Here is a 17,327-nt window from a genome sequence, read left to right as displayed (position 1 = left end):
ATAGATTTAAGGAATTAGATCTGATAGACAGAGTGCCTGAAGAACTATGGACAGAGGTTCGCAACATTGTACAAGAGGTAGCAACTAAAACCATCCCAAAGAAAAAGAAATGCAAGAAAGCAAAATGGCTGTCTGAGGAAGCTTTGCAAATAGCTGAGGAAAGGAGGGAAGCGAAAGGCAAGGGAGAAAAAGAAAGATACGCCCAATTGAATGCAGAATTCCAGAGAATAGCTAGAAGAGATAAGAATGCCTTCTTAAATGAACAGTGCAAAGAAATAGAAGAAAACAATAGAATAGGGAGGACCAGAGATCTTTTCAAGAAAATTGGAGAGATGAAAGGAACGTTTCATGCAAAAATGAGTATGATAAAGGACCAAAATGGCAGGGACCTAACAGAGGCAGAAGAGATTAGGAAGAGGTGGCAAAATTACACAGAAGAACTATACAAGAATGAGCTTAACGTCCCTGATAATCACAATGAGGTGGTCACTGACCTCGAGCCAGACATCCTAGAATGTGAAGTAAAGTGGGCCTTAGAAAAGCTGAGCAACAAAAAAGCTAGTGGAGGTGACAGTATTCCAGCTGAGCTATTCAAAATCTTAAAAGACGATGCAGTAAAAGTGCTACACTCAATTTGCCAGCAAATTTGGAAAACTCAACAGTGGCCACAGGATTGGAAAAGATCAGTTTACATTCCAATTCCAAAGAAAGGCAGTGCCAAAGAATGTTCAAACTATCGCACCATTGCACTCATTTCTCATGCTAGTAAAGTTATGCTTAAAATTCTACAAGCTAGACTCCAGCAGTATGTGGATCGAGAACTACCAGAAGTACAGGCAGGATTTCGAAGAGGCAGAGGAACTAGAGATCAAATTGCTAACATACGCTGGATCATGGAGAAAGCTAGAGAGTTCCAGAAAAACATCTACTTCTGCTTCATTGACTATGCTAAAGCCTTTGATTGTGTGGATCATAACAAACTGTGGCAAGTCCTTAAAGAGATGGGCATACCAGACCATCTTATTTGTCTCTTGAGAAACCTATATGCGGGCCAAGAAGCAACAGTGAGAACTGGACACGGAACCACTGATTGGTTCAAAATTGGGAAAGGAGTCCGGCAAGGCTGTATACTGTCGCCTTGCCTATTTAACTTATATACAGAGCACATCATGAGAAAGGCAGGGCTAGATGAATCAAAAGTTGGAATTAAGATTGCCGGAAGAAACATCAACAACCTAAGATATGCAGATGATACCACTCTAATGGCAGAAAGTGAAGAGGAACTAAAGAGCCTCTTGTTGCGAGTGAAGAAGGAGAGTGCAAAACTTGGGTTGAAACTAAACATTAAGAAAACCAAGATCATGGCATCCGGCCCTCTCAATTCCTGGCAAATAGATGGGGAAGAAATGGAGGTAGTGACAGATTTTATTTTCCTGGGCTCCAAGATCACTGCAGATGGGGACTGTAGCCAAGAAATTAAAAGACGCTTGCTCCTTGGGAGGAAAGCCATGGCAAATCTAGACAGCACACTAAAAAGCAGAGACATCACCCTGTCAACAAAAGTGCGTATAGTCAAGGCTATGGTCTTCCCAGTTGCAATGTATGGCAGTGAAAGCTGGACCATAAGAAAGGCTGAGCGCCAAAGAATTGAAGCCTTTGAACTATGGTGCTGGAGAAGACTCCTGCGAGTTCCTTGGACTGCAACGTGATCAAACCGGTCAGTCCTAGAGGAGATCAACCCTGCCTGCTCTTTAGAAGGCCAGATCCTGAAGCTAAAACTCAAATACTTTGGCCACCTAATGAGAAGGAAGGACTCACTAGAGAAGAGCCTCATGCTGGGAAAGGTTGAGGGCAAGAGAAGAAGGGGACGACAGAGAATGAGGTGGCTGGATGGAGTCACTGAAGCAGTAGGCGTGAGCTTAAATGGACTCCAGAAGATGGTAGAGGACAGGAAGGCCTGGAGGAACATTGTCCATAGGGTCGCGATGGGTCGGACACGACTTCGCAACTAACAACAACAACAACAATTATTATTATTATTATTATTATTATTATTATTATTATTATTATTATTATTATTATTATTATTATTATTATACTATTGCTGTCTGCATCTGGATGTCTTCTTTTGGATGCTATGAAATAATTAGGAATTTATCAAACATTTTATCTAAATTTTTATTTAAAAATTGTAAGTTGGCAAACATTGTTTTTTCAAAAGTTTCCAAGAAGGCTTTAACATTTTAAACATCTGCGTCCTATTTCTTGTTTATATCTCTTTTTGTAGAGAATTGTAGAGAATATATAATATAAAATATTCAAAATCCTTCATTTATCATTGCTTTGATTTTACTGTAGTCCAAGTCTCTCTTATATCTAAGCATCAAGGACAGAGAGGATAGATATTCAATAATAATTTTCACAACAGGGATAGGGAAAAAAGGGAAAGTTCCCACCTTTTTTAAAATAAAAAAGCAAGAATATATACAAAAGCAAAATCAACCAATGGAATTCTTTTAGAAAGGCTAACAAAATGGAAACTCCATAGAGTAAAAATCTAGTATAAAGCAGATCAAGTCACTGTCACTGCAAAAAAAATAATAATCCCTCATGCCCCTGATTTCTTTCCAGTAAAGATAAAGTGTTTTAAAAATCTGGAGTGAAACAATAAAAGTTTATATTTGCAATCAAGCAAAGGAGTACAGAGCAAATCAGCATTCAGCCAGGGTATTAACCATTAAACTTCAAAAGGTGATGTTAAAACAAAGCCACACCTAAAAATACAAACAGCGAATAGAAATGCTGGAGACCTGACTGGCTGCTTTTAATGAGACACATTCCTCTAGATTTCTCTTCTCAGGCAAGTACAAAGTCATCAAAGGGTTATCATTGGTCATTCCTAGGAGTTCCTGTTCAAATCTGGGGAACTGGGTTTGGCAGCAAAGTCAGCTGTTTGTCGGCAGAGAGCCACCTTCTGGTGATCTCCATGGCATAAATATCATAGCTTTGAGTACACAAGTAGAAGAGAAGGCTAGCAATAGCAATAGCACTTAGACTTATATAGTGCTTCACAGTCCTTTACAGCCCTCTCTAAGTGGTTTACAGAGTCAGCGTATTGCCCCCAACAATCTGGGTCCTCATTTTACCCACCTCAGAAGGATGGAAGGCTGAGTCAAGCTTGCACCTGTGAAAATCAAACTGCTGGCAGTCAGCAGAATTAGCTTGTAATGCTGAATTCTAACCACTGTGCTACTATGGTTCTTAGGAGATACTTATTATGTTGTTTAATTAAATTGATAGTTTTTATTGCAGTTCTCTGCCAAAGATGTATCAGCACATCCTTGCTTTGGTGTTTGCTGTAAAGGAGATCAATAGCAATCCTGAGCTCCTACCGAACATCACATTGGGTTTCCACATTGTGAACAACTACTTCCCTGTGAGGATAACCTATAAGGCAACCTTGAGTTTACTTTCTACACAGCAGAAGTTTGTTCCCAACTTTACCTGTGATTTAAAGAAAACACTTATTGCTGCCATTGGAGGACGTATGACAGAGACCTCATTCACTATGGCCACAGTCCTTGCTAACTACAAGATTCCACAGGTAGATCTTTGAGATGGCTCCCTGGAAATGCCAAGTTTCTTTAATTTCTTCCATTCTTAAAGCACCTTTAGAAATCTTTTCAAAGTTCACATTCATAGGGGAAAATCTAGGAGAACTCTGTATTGAGTTAATATAAATATGAATAAACTATATGAATGGTTAAATATTTAGAAACTAAGAACTCTTTGAAGTTTCCTCCAAATATTGAATATTAGCAAACTCCTGTTGAAATTCAGTTTTAATGTGGTTGGTCCACTACAGAAAATACTGTCTTTCCTACATGCTGCTTCAGGAAATCAAACTAGAACGCTTTTGCTGATCATAAATACCTGGCTTTTGATCTTGTACTATATTTTAAGTGTTTCTACAATCAGTTAAAATGGGCTCAGAAACATACAGGCAACACTTTTAAATGACATAATATTGCATGTATATGAACTGAAATGTATAATTTCACCAACACTTCAGTGCTGACTTTCTTCCTTAGCTACAATGAAAATGAATCCCATTTCATATTCTTATGTAATTATTCTGATTATTTGGTATATATTACCTTTCAGCTTGCCTATGGAGAATTTTCTCCAGTACATGGTGAGAAAAATATATTTTCATCGTTGTACCAGATGGTCCCAAATGAAATGCATCAATTCACTGGGGTTATTCGATTACTTCAGCATTTTGGATGGAATTGGATTGGGGTATTGGCCATGGATGATGACTATGGGGACATGTTTTTGCAGAAAATTGAACCATTGCTTTCTCAAAACAGCATTTGTTATGCTTTTATACTTAGAACACCACCGAAGGCATATGTAGATGAATATATTCATTTGATATCAATGGAGTTAAGATATGATCAACTCTATATGGAGCATAAAGTCAAAGTGTGTTTAATCTATGCCCTAACTCCAGCCATGGAAAATCTGAGATTGATCATCCTTCTAGCATCTTTTACTTCACTGCCAACTTTGGGTAAAGTGTGGATTGTTACATCCCATTGGAATTTTGAATCACTGTCTCTTCAAAGACTTTGGGATATACAGAGTTTCCATGGTGCCCTTTCGTTCACAGTTCGCTCAAAAGAGCCACCTGGATTCCAACAATTTCTTCAGACTGTAAGGCCATCTTGGGTGAAAGAAGACAATTTCATTCAGAATTTTTGGGAGCAGGCATTTGAGTGCCCATTACACATTTCTAGGATAAATGAAAATAGCAACCTATTATGCACTGGGGATGAGAAGTTAGAGAATGTGCCAAGTATATTATTTGAAATGAGCATGACTGGTCACAGTTACAACATTTATAATGCAGTATATGTTATGGTACATTCTTTTCATGCCTTACTCAAGTCCAGATCCAGATGGAGAAATGCAACAGGAACAGAACGATTAATAATTCAGAATTTAAAACCTTGGCAGGTACTTTACTTTACTTTATTTTATTTTATTTTTTCTAACACAAAAAAATTGTTTGTTTAATTGCATCATGTAGTGATGCTACTACACAACACTGTTATACCAATGAATCCTGTTAAATAAAAAACACTTCATTTTGCAGAAAATAAAAGCTTTTACATTAGTAGTTGTATTGCAGGGATATTTGTTTCCAAATTGGGGAACAATATAACTACTAATTTAAAAGGTTATAATTGCTTTAGGTAGGGAAGTGTTCTTCTATTCTACAGAACGTATAGACTTTTTGCCAGAGATGGTCATTGTTTTTCCCCCCCAATAGATGTAGTTTTACACATTAATTTGTTTTGAATTTCATAGAAAACATACCACACTGTGAAGTAATGTTGGGAAAGTGGGAAGTGGGAAAGAATAATATATTAAGCTTTATTTTCTTATTTGGAGGTTCAGAATGTAGTAAAGGTAAAACCATGCTTTCTAAAGTTCAGATTCTAAAGTTCTAAAGTTTGGTTTAGGTTATTATATGTAGATGATGGATATCTATGTCAATGAGGACTGGCAACTTTGTAATGGTATTTGAGAAGCACTATTTGATTATTCATTATGGAGTGCATTCAGATGCTATGCAACCAAAAAACTGCAGGTTTTCTAATTCGGCCAATCTAAGGTCAACTGGTGACCTTAGACTAGTCATTCTCTCTTAGAAGAGAAAGGATAAAAGGGCAAACCAATTCTGGACATCTTGCAAAAAAAAAAAAAACCTGCAGAGAGCTGTCCAAACAGTCAAAGACACCCATAATCCTCATTTGCATTTTTCATAGCAGGATAGTTCACTTTCATATAATTTTATGTGATTGTGATTTCAAAGTCTTGCTGTTACTTTCTTTTATTTATTTTTTTAAAATATAGTTTCATTCTTTCTTGAAAAGCATCATATTCAACAACAGTATGGGAGACACTATTACATTTGATGAAAAGAAAGAACTGATTATGGGTTTTGATGTTGTAAACTGGATTACTTTTCCCAATAATTCCTTTTCTCCAGTCAAAGTTGGAACCTTGGAACCTCGGGCTCCACCAGGCAGAGAATTAACTCTTAATGACAATCAAATTGTCTGGCACAGAAGCTTTAACCAGGTGAGAAGAAGCTGCAGATTCTCAGCTAATAAGAAAAGTACTCTTTCAAATACATGGCAGTAATGGAAGAAAATGACTTTTCTGTCTTTTGGAGCTTTTCTTTTTTTAATCTTTTTTTAAAATTTTATTCAAAAAAAGTTAAAATACAAGTTTCCAAAAATGTTTTAAGGAAACAAAAAGTACAAAATGAACAAGACATTTTAAAAAGTGCATATAAAACTATCACATATACACATATTATCCCCTCTAGTTGAACACTAATATATTAAAACAATGTTAGTTTCCCATCCCTTGGGAAACAGGCCCCTCCAAATTTTAAACTACTAATTCTATTTCCAAAGTATTAATCTGTCATCTATATGCTATATTAATGACAAAATAGCTAACAGGAACAACAACAATAATGATAATAATAAAGATTAAACTTTCAAAATCTTCTGTTAACAAACTGTTATTGTAATCAACTTATAGCATTTACCATGGCTTCTTATCTATCCCAGATTATCTCAAGAGGTAACACTGATTCATCCTGGATCAAATATTCACATTTGTTTCTTAATGCCATCTCTTATCAATTGTTTCCTGATTAAATGTGATAAGTCCAATCTACAAAGTCAGTCTGTATTCCTAAAAAAGTCCAGATGAGATGGTTTTCCAGTTAACTGTGATAAATCAGTTTCCCAATCTTTTTCAAACCTCTTAAGGAAAACCAATTTATCACATCTATTCAGTTTTCTACTGTTGTAAAAGACTGCAGGCTTGAATTTTAGAGAGGCATGTGCAATTGAGTCAGTTCTAAATCTTTAAGGTCCATGTTTCTTTCTGCTACTTTCAGATCACAGTCCTTTTGTGAATCTGATTTATCTACAGTTACTTATATCTGAATATTTTCTGCAGCCATTATCACTTCATCAAAGTCTTTCAACTAGGGATCATATATTACCAAATGGTCTTTTTTCAGATACCAGCCACATTACCTTGTCTATAATCTGATAATTGTTGCTCAGTGTAACTTAGTAATGGTAAGTAATAGAATTTTTCAAAGACAGGAAACAAGAAATGTTGAAGTAACATCCCACAGAATGAGAAAGTAGACAGAAAATCAGGGAAGATATTTTCTGGATATTTTAATCCACAGTTAAAACCAAGATTAAAAAAAAAGCTACAAGTTTTTGCAAATTAATAAAATACAAAATCCCTTTAGTCCACTAAAAATACAAATCAAGGGAAAGCACTTTCACTACTCAGGAATACACCATGATTTCCTTATGGAAAAACAAAAGTTATTCAAAACAAGAAAATAGATCAAAGGAGAGAGACAAAAAACCAAAAACCAGGGGGTCCAAACAGGGGTTTAAAATAAATTAGCATTCAACCAGCCAGTCAAATTTTAGAAATGAGAAGCAAAGAAAAACAGAAATTTAAAAAAGTGAAGTTCAAACCCACACAAGCTTAAGAAAGTGAACTACCGAGAGGAAAGATGGATGACCAGTGATTTTTCAACCATGTCCACAGGGGAATGCAATCCTCAAGATTCCTCTTCCCAGCTGGGTGCATGGTTGTCTGAAAGATGCCATAGGTCATTCCTATGTGCTCCCATTCATGTCCAGAGTACAACACTGCCAAAGAATCAGCTTTGACAGCAAAATCAGCAGATTGTCAATAAGAGAAAAATATTACTTACCATTCAGTAGCCATTATGGGGAAGAGTTGATGTTGGACATTTTCAAGGTGATGAGCCAGAACACTTTTTATATAGTATTGAACATTAATGACTCCATGGCAGGTTTATGGCAAATGCTTCCAATTGTGCTTGGAATACACGGATTGCCAATGAAACTACACATAGTACTAGACTTACAATGGGTCATTTAACACTCTTCAAAATTTGTTATTGACTGGAAAAAAAAGCTATTTATGACCTGTCTTCATAGTTGAGACTGTTGCCTCCATTGTTGTCACATGATCACATTTGAGGCACATGGCCACTGGCTCAGATTTATAAACAGCTGCAGTGTCCCTTGGTCATATGATCATGATTTGCAGACTTAGTTTCTAGCAAACACTGCCCATTTGGCAGAATTTTTTTTAATCAACACGTGCTTGAATTAACAATAGTGATTTAGTTTACATCCATTTTAAAAATGATTGCAAAATTGAAATTTTCCCATAGTGGCTTAACTTCCAGCTGCAACATCTTATGACTAAAATTCTGCATCCCATTGTGGTTGTATGTCGGGACCTACCTGTAATATCACATTCTATTTTTAAACATTCTGGGTGCAAAAGAACCTGGATTGCATTTGCTCATGTTCAGAAAAAATATTAACTAATGAATCTATTAGGACTAATCCAAACACCTGCCAGATCCTATGAAAATATAAATTTCAGCCATTCAGGTCCTCTTTTAGAACATCCAAAGAAGTCAAAGCAAATCATTTACTCAAGTTTCCTCATTTTTATTTTCTTCTGCTTCTTCATCCTGGTTGTGGGTTTCATTTTTGAGAAAGCTGTATTAATGCAGGTATTTTATCTTTTGATTTTCTCACACCTTTTACTGTTCAGGGGCTTCCTATTTCTGTGTGCAATGACCATTGCTATCCAGGCTCCAGGAGAAAGAAGAAGGAAGGAGAGAAATTTTGTTGCTATGATTGTGTGCCATGTTCAGAAGGGCAGATCTCTGATGATATAGGTAGGCAAGAGATGTGAGGACTTTGGCTAACTGGCCAGCAAAAATCCAGTCCAGATTTATTTAAGGAGAATTACAGGTGAAACTCAAAAAATTAGAATATTGTGCAAAAGTTCATTTATTTCAGTAATGCAACTTAAAAGGGGAAACTAATATATGAGATAGACTCATTACATGCAAAGCAAGATAGTTCAAGCCGTGATTTGCCATAATTGTGATGATTATGGCTTACAGCTCATGAAAACCCCAAATCCACAATCTCAGAAAATTAGAATATTGTGAAAAGGTGCAATATTCTAGGCTCAGAGTGTCCCACTCTAATTAGCTAATTAAGCCATAACACCTGCAAAGGGTTCCTGAGCCTTTAAATGGTCTCTCAGTCTGGTTCAGTAGGAATCACAATCATGGGGGAAACTGCTGACCTGACAGTTGTGCAGAAAACCATCATTGACACCCTCCATAAGGAGGGAAAGCCTCAAAAGGTAATTGCAAAAGAAGTTGGATGTTCCCCAAGTGCTGTATCAAAGCACATGAATACAAAGTTATGTGGAAAGGAAAAGCGTGGAAGAAAAAGGTGCAGAAGCAGCAGGGATGACCGCAGCCTGGAGAGGATTGTCAGGAAAAGGCCATTCAAAAGTGTTGGGGACTATCACAAGGAGTGGACTGAGGCTGGAGTCAGTGCATCAAGAGCTACCACACACAGACGGATCCTGGACATGGGCTTCAAATGTCGTATTCCTCTTGTCAAGCCGCTCCTGAACAACAAACAATGTCAGAAGCGTCTTACCTGGGCTAAAGAAAAACAGACCGGGTCTGCTGCTCAGTGGTCCAAAGTCCTCTTTTCTGATGAGAGCAACTTTTGCATCTCATTTGGAAACCAAGGACCCAGATTCTGGAGGAAGAATGGAGAGGCACACACTGCAAGATGCTTGAAGTCCAGTGTGAAGTCTCCAGTCTGTGTTGATTTGGGGAGCCATGTCATCTGCTGGTGTTGGTCCACTGTGCTTCATTAAGTCCAGGGTCAATGCAGCCGTCTACCAGGAGATTTTGGAGTACTTCATGCTTCCTTCGGCAGACGAGCTGACTTCATTTTCCAGCAGGACCTGGCACCTGCCCACACTGCCAAAAGTACCAAAACCTGTTTCAATGACCATGGGATTACTGTGCTTGATTGGCCAGCAAACTCGCCTGACCTGAACCCCATAGAGAATCTATGGGGCATTGCCAAGAGAAAGATGAGAGACATGAGACCGAACAATGCAGAAGAGCTGAAGGCTGCTATTGAAGCATCCTGGTCTTCTATAACATCTCAGCAGTGCCACAGACTGATAGCTTCCATGCCACGCCGCATTGAGGCAGTAATTGCTGCAAAATGGGCCCAAACCAAGTACTGAGTACATATGCATGCTTATACTTTTCAGATATTGTCCGATATTGTTCTATGTACACTCCTTGTTTTATTGATTGCCTGTAATAAGAGCCTTGGTGGAGCAGTGGGCTAATGCCTCCTTAAGTAACACCAGCTGCCTGCAATTAGTGCAGGTTCGCATCCCACCAGGCTCAAGGTTGACTCAGCCTTCCATCCTTCCGAGGTAGGTAAAATGAGGACCCAGATTGTTGGGGGCAATTAAGCTGACTTTGTAATAATGCCACTTGGGGTGTGTGTGAAAGCCCTAATAAGCAGGCATATACATAGAATGAAGGCTACTGCTAAGCTTGTAAGCCGCCCTGAGTCTTCGGAGAAGGGCGGGATATAAATGGAATTAAAATAAAAAATAAAATAAATGAAGGGAGCTTGATGCCGGCAGCAGGTGCTCCCTCAAATATCCCAGACCCAAGTCATTTAGGACTTTATAGGTCATCACCAGCACCTTGAATCTCACCTGGAGGGCAACCGGAAGCCAATGCAGCTCGCGGAGCAGAGGTCTTACGTGGGAGTATCGGGAAACCCCCATCACAACCCGCATGGCTGCATTCTGCGCCAGCTGAAGCCTCCGGGTGGTCCTCAAGGGCAGCCCCATGTGGAGACCGTTGCAGTAGTCTAATCGGGAGGTCACGAGCGCATGAGTGACTGTGCGCAGGGCATCTCAGTCCAGGTAGGGCAGCAACTGGCACACCAGGCGAACCTGGGCAAAGGCCCCCCTGGTCACGGCTCCTATATGGTCTTCAAAACTGAGCCGCAAATCCAGGAGGATGCCCAGGTTGTGAGCCCTATCGATGGGGGGTAACACCTCACCCCCCATCATTAAAGATGGAATAGACTGGTTAGTCCGAGATGCCAGTATGCACAGCCACTCAGTCTTGGCAGGATTGAGATGAAGCCTGTTTCTTCCCATCCAGACCTGGACCGCCTCCAGGCAACAGGACATCACAGTGAGGGCATCACTGGGTTGTTTCAGGGTGGAGAAAAAAAGTTGGGTATCATCAGCGTACTGATGTTACCCCACCCCGAAACCACGAATGATCTTGCCCAGCAGCTTCATATAGATGTTGAACAGGAGGGGAGAGAGAACCGACCCCTGAGGAAGTCCACAAACGAGAGGCCTTGGGGCAGACCCCTGCCCTCCTGTCAACACCGATTGCGAGCGGCCCAGGAGATAGGAGGAGAACCACTGCAAGACAGTGCCTCCCACTCCCAACCCCCTGAGACACCGCAATAGGATACCATGATTGATGGTATCAAAAGCCGCTGAGAGATCTAATAGAACTAGGACAGAGGAGCAACCCCTGTCCTGAGCCCGCCAGAGATCATTCACCAGCGCGACCAATGCCGTCTCCATGCTGTACCCGGGCCTGAAACCCAATTGGTACAGGTCCAGATAATCAGTTTCCTCCAGGAACAGAGGAAGCTGATGCGCCACCACACTCTCAACAACCTTCGCCAAAAAGCGAAGGTTGGAGACAGGACGATAGTTGTTTAAAATTGCTGGGTCCAGGGCAGGCTGCTTGAGAAGGGGTCTCACCACCGCCTCCTTCAAAGTGGCGGGGAAGACACCCTCACTCAAAGAGGCAGATATTACTGCTTGGAACCAGCTTTGTGTCTCCTCCCGAGCCGCATAAATCAGCCAAGAGGGACACGGGTCCAATAAACAGGTGGTGGAACTCAGCCTCCCCATAATCCTGTCCACATCCTCAGGGGAAACAGGATCGAACTCAGTCCAGATAACATGCTCAAGACCGTCCGATTTTTCCACATCAGACTCTGCCCAGTTAGAGTCCAAACCGGCCCAGATCTGAGCGATTTTGTCCGTCAGATGATGACTAAACTCTTCGGCCCGCCCCTGCAAGGGCTCCTTCCTCACCTCCTGATTAAGGAGGGAGCGAGTCACCCTAAACAGGGTGGCCGGGCGATTATCTGTGGACGCGATGAGGGCAGCGAAGTAATTAGCCCTCGCCGTCCTCATCCCCGCAAGATAAGACCTTATGAAGGTTCTTTACTGCAATCGGTCATATTCGGAACGGCTGGACCTCCAACCACTCTCTAGACCCCGTCTCCAACGCTTCATCTCCCGGAGCTCCGCAGAAAACCATGGAGCCCAATGGGATCTGCGCCGGGTCAGGGGTCACAAGGGTGCAACACAGTTGAGTGCCTCAGTGGCCGCCCTTTCCCAGGCATCCACCAAGGCATCAACTGGGCTGTGAGTGAGGGTGATGGGTATAGACCCAAGCGCCATCTGGAACCGTTCTGGGTCCATTAGGCGCCTGAGGCAGAACCATCTGGTCGGTTCCGCAGCCCAGTGGCGGGGGGTTGCATAACAGAAGACCAGCCACAGGAGATGATGGTCAGACCATGACAGGGGAACAATAGTTGGTGAACCCCCTCCCAAATCATCCAACCAATTTTGGGCACCAGGGACCCATTATGTGGAGAGAGATTTTTAGTGGGCATGATTTTATGTGCTGCCTGCAACCTGTGAATGGGGCTTTGCTTGTTTGTGCAGCCCTGTTGCTGGCATGCCGCAACCTGGTACTGGTTCACAGCCTGTGGGTTGGGGACCCCTGCAATAGGACCATTCACAACCTTGTAAAATTCTGCATTTTTATATGACAACTCTTTCAGAATTGGGCATATATGAACATATGTTAATCAAAATTTAATCATCATTCACATCAAATTGGATAGGAGAAATCCATTCTTTGATCTTGAAACTTCTTTTCTCCATATCAAGTTTTGCATATGAATGAAGTTAAATCAAGGTGTGGGATATCCTTCCAAATTCCTGCAAGGTAAACAAAAAATCCCCAGAAAAGAACACTTTGCAAATAATGTAAACATGTTTCATTAAATCTGAATACAAAAAGCCAGTTATGTTTTTTCCCTTATTAAATGTTCCTTCTTGTTCATCTCAGGTCTCAGTAAAATGATGTAACATTTGGGGGAAAATATACACCCCAGTAAACCAGCACTGGAAGATAAGACAGAAAAGATCTCCACAGCTACCATGTATTTCCCTTTAGTGCTCAGGTACGTTGTAACAAATGATAACCAAACGCTGCAAAAGACCAACATGCTGAAAGTTATAAACTTAGCCTCATTAAAACTGCTGGGCAGCTTCCTGGCTTGGAAAGCAATATTAAAGCTGACAATAGCCAGGAATCCCATGTAACCCAGGACACAGTAAAACATGATCACTGAGCCCTCATTGCATTCCATTATGATTTCTCCCTTCAGTGAGTGCAGGTCTGTATCTGGGAAAGGGGGAGAGGTACTCAGCCAAACAGTGCAAATTCCCACCTGGATGAAGGAACCCAAAAGGACAATAAAATTAGCCAGTCCTTTCCCTACCCACTTCCTCAATCCGGATCCTGGTTTGGTTGCCACAAATGCCATAATCACAGTCATGGTTTTTGCCAATACAGACGAAAGGGCCACTGAGAAGATAATGCCAAAAGTCATTTGCCGGAGAAGGCAGGTCATCTTTTCAGGTCTTCCCATGAAGAGGAAGGAGCAGAGGAAGCAGAGGAGAAGGGAGAGGAGGAGGATACAAGTGAGGCTCCAGTTGTTGGCTTTGACAATTGGAGTCTCTCGATGCATCCAAAAGATTCCAAGCACAAATACTGTAATCAAAGAGAAAACAAGAGCCATTGTAATAAAGAGGATTCCTAAAGGTTCATTATAAGAGAGATAGGTAGACACTTTGGGGATACATTGATTTTGGATATTGTTGGGATATTCATTTTCTGGACATTTCATGCAGACATCCATATCTGGAAAAAAGAAAAAAGAATATAATTTTCCAATATACCAAACTTTCTATCAGTACTAAATATACAGAGTACAGTTGATGTTGATACCAGTTACCTATTTTGTAAAGAAAGGATAGCAATTATTTTTTTAATGCAAACACATACATCAGTCTCATAACATATATTTAAGGGTGTTTTTTGAAAATCAAATAAAACCGTTTCCTGTTCCCTCTGTTCATTTGTAAAATGAGGAGATTACTATTAACTCTTAAGTGCCATTCCAGTTTGGATTAGCAGTATTTACAGCTTCAGAGACAACTAAGTTTGATGAAATACTTTGTACTAATAGATAAATTTGATATGGTATTTTAAGTAATAGATGGAATAAAAAATTGGAGAACCCAATTTTATCTAAACTATGGAAATCAATTGGAATACCCAAATTAAAAATTTTAAGAGATCATAGACTATTTTTATTTGATAAAACTGTTTTTTTTCTGGAAAAGAGTAAATTCTCATATTACTGCAGATGTAAAGAGAATAGTGCTTCACTGGATTATATTTTTTCACATCTTATGTGTTAATTTGTGGTTTATGTTAAGTTGACTATGAGATAAAGTTTAATATTACTTAAAGAGGCATTAGCCCACTGCTCCACAAAGGCTCTTCATCCTGTGCGCTCCCACAGGGAGGCTCTTCTCAGGGTACCGCCGGCAAAAGATTGCCGGCAGACAATACCCAGGGGGAGGGCCTTCTCTGTGGGTGTGCCTGCCCTTTGGAACCAGCTGCCTGTAGAGCTTAGGACTGCCCCTGACCTTCGCTCCTTCTGCCGGGACCTGAAGACCTGGCTCTTTGAGCTTTCTGGCCTGGATTGAGAGTATTAATTGGGGTTTTAATTGGATTCTAATTGGGATTTTTATTTATTCAAGGTTAATGTAATCATTTTAATTGTTTTTAATTTTTGTAATTGTTGTATTGTTTTTTTTTAAAAAACCTTGTGAACCGCCCTGAGTCCTACGGGAGAAGGGCGGTATATAAGTTTAATAAATAAAAATAAATAAATAAAATGTTGGTGACCTCTGTCCTATTGGATATTAAACAAAAAGTTTAATTTGGCGTGCATTGAAGTTTTATATGCTTTTCATAGTTTATGGGCCTAGTTCCTTCTTGGGCTGCATATCCATGCCCTTTTTGCCATATAATATTCAATTTTTGAAATAAATTCTCAGTCCAAGCACAGGTATTAATTTTAACTAAACTAACAAATTAGTGAACACCTAGAAACAAACAAAGTCATTACTAAAAGCCAACATGGATTTGTCAAAAACAAATCATGCCAGACAAATCTTATTGCATTCTTTGACCAAGTGACAAAATTAGTGGACCAGAGGAATGCTGTGGATATAATTTACTTGGACTTCAGTAAGGCATTTGATAAAGTAGATCACAACCTACTATTTGATAAGATAGAAAAATGTGGATTAGACAACATCACCACCACATGGATTCGTAGCTGGCTGACCGGCCGTACTCAGCGTGTGGTCCTCAATGGAACTGCATCTACATGGAAGGAAGTGTGTAGTGGGGTGGCCCAGGGCTCTGTTCTAGGCCCAGTGCTCTTCAACATCTTCATCAATGATTTGGACGAGGGGATAGATGGGGACTCATTAAATCTGCAGACGACACCAAGCTGGCAGGAATAGCCAACACTCAAGAAGACAGGCTTAAGATACAGGAGGATCTGAACAAACTGGAACACTGGGTGCTATCTAACAAAATGAAATTCAATGGTGAAAAAAGTAAAGTTCTACATTTAGGCAAGAAAAACCAAATGTATAGGTATAGTATAGATGGCACCTTGCTCAATAGTAGCAACTGTGAGAGGGATCTCGGAATCCTAGTGGAGAATCATTTAGATATGAGCCAGCAGTGGGCTGCAGCTGCCAAAAAAGCCAACACAGTGTTAGGCTGCATTAACAGAGGAATAGAATCAAGATCACATGAAGTATTAATACCCCTTTACAATGCCTTGGTAAGGCCACACTTGGAATACTGCATCCAGTTTTGGTCATCACGATGCAAAAAAGATGTTGAGACTCTAGAAAGAGTACAGAGTACAGAGAAGAGCAACAAAGATGATTAGAGGTCTGGAGGCTAAAACATGTAAGGAACGGCTGCTGGAATTGGGTGTTGTTGTTGTTAGCTGCAAAGTCGTGTCCAACCCATTGCGACCCTATGGACAATGTTCCTCCAGGCCTTCCTGTCCTCTACCATCTTCTGGAGTCCATTTAAGCTCACAGCTACTGCTTCAGTGACTCCATCCAGCCACCTCATTCTCTGTCGTCCCCTTCTTCTCTTGCCCTCAATCTTTCCCAGCATTAGGCTCTTCTCCAGTGAGTCCTTCCTTCTCATTAGGTGGCCAAAGTATTTGAGTTTTAGGTTCAGGATCTGGCCTTCTAAAGAGCAGTCAGGGTGGATCTCCTCTAGGAGTGACCGGTTTGATCACGTTGCAGCCCAAGGGACTCACTGGAGTCTTCTCCAGCACCAGAGTTCAAAGGCCTCAATTCTTTGGTGCTCAGCCCTTTTTATGGTCCAACTTTCACTGCCATGCATTGCAAGTGGGAAGACCATAGCCTTGACTATATGCACTTTTGACAGGGTGACGTCTCTGCTTTTTAGTGTGCTGTCTAGATTTGCTCCTCCCCAGGAGCAAGCGTCTTTTAATTTCTTGGCTACAGTCCCCATCTGCAGTGATCTTGGAGCTGAAAGCCATAATCATCACAATTATGACAAATCATGGCTTGAACTATCTTGAACTATCTTTTTTTTTATTGAAAAGTTTTAAAATACATTTTATCTTTAACAATCCCCCCTCCCCCCACCCCTACCTATCCCTCCCTACCCCTCCCCCCCATTTCCCCCTCCCCCCCCCGACTTCCCAGAGCTAAGTACAAGGTATAAAAACAGAGGACAATCATAAACATCCATATGCTAACAACAATAAACTCTTAAATCTATCGCTCTCTAGCTCATATAAGATAACTACAAGCAATATTAATATTACATATAAAAAGAAGGAAAAAAGAAAAAAGAAAGGAAGACTTATTCAAATGCTAAATGAAACTTTTTAGTCCCGTATTTGTTCTGGATATAATCAATCCATTTTTTCCACTCCATAATATAACGTTCTTGCGAATGATCTTTCAAATAGGCCGAGATCTTTGCCATTTCCGCCAGGTCAGAAACCTTTAGAGTCCATTCCTCTATAGTCGGCAGTTCCCCCTTCTTCCAATATTGA

At 40.4% G+C, this 17,327-nt stretch overlaps 1 protein-coding gene across 1 annotated transcript in view; it reads left to right on the top strand.

Moving 5' to 3' along the window:
• Window positions 1-3,325: 3,325 nt before the first annotated feature.
• The window catches only part of LOC308676341 (vomeronasal type-2 receptor 26-like), a gene marked incomplete at both ends in the record, with an annotated part of 34,281 nt that continues 20,279 nt past the window's right edge, over window positions 3,326-17,327 (top strand). Inside the window, 2 exons of the mRNA XM_081342151.1 lie at window positions 3,326-3,604; window positions 4,165-4,278. Coding sequence (XP_081198277.1) covers window positions 3,326-3,604; window positions 4,165-4,278 — 393 coding nt within the window. The remainder of the gene's footprint in view (window positions 3,605-4,164; window positions 4,279-17,327) is intronic.

The sequence above is a fragment of the Vipera berus genome (genome assembly GCF_964194415.1).
Source record: "Vipera berus genome assembly, chromosome: W".
Classification (NCBI taxonomy): domain Eukaryota; kingdom Metazoa; phylum Chordata; class Lepidosauria; order Squamata; family Viperidae; genus Vipera; species Vipera berus.
This window is presented reverse-complemented; position numbering and strand designations above follow the sequence as displayed.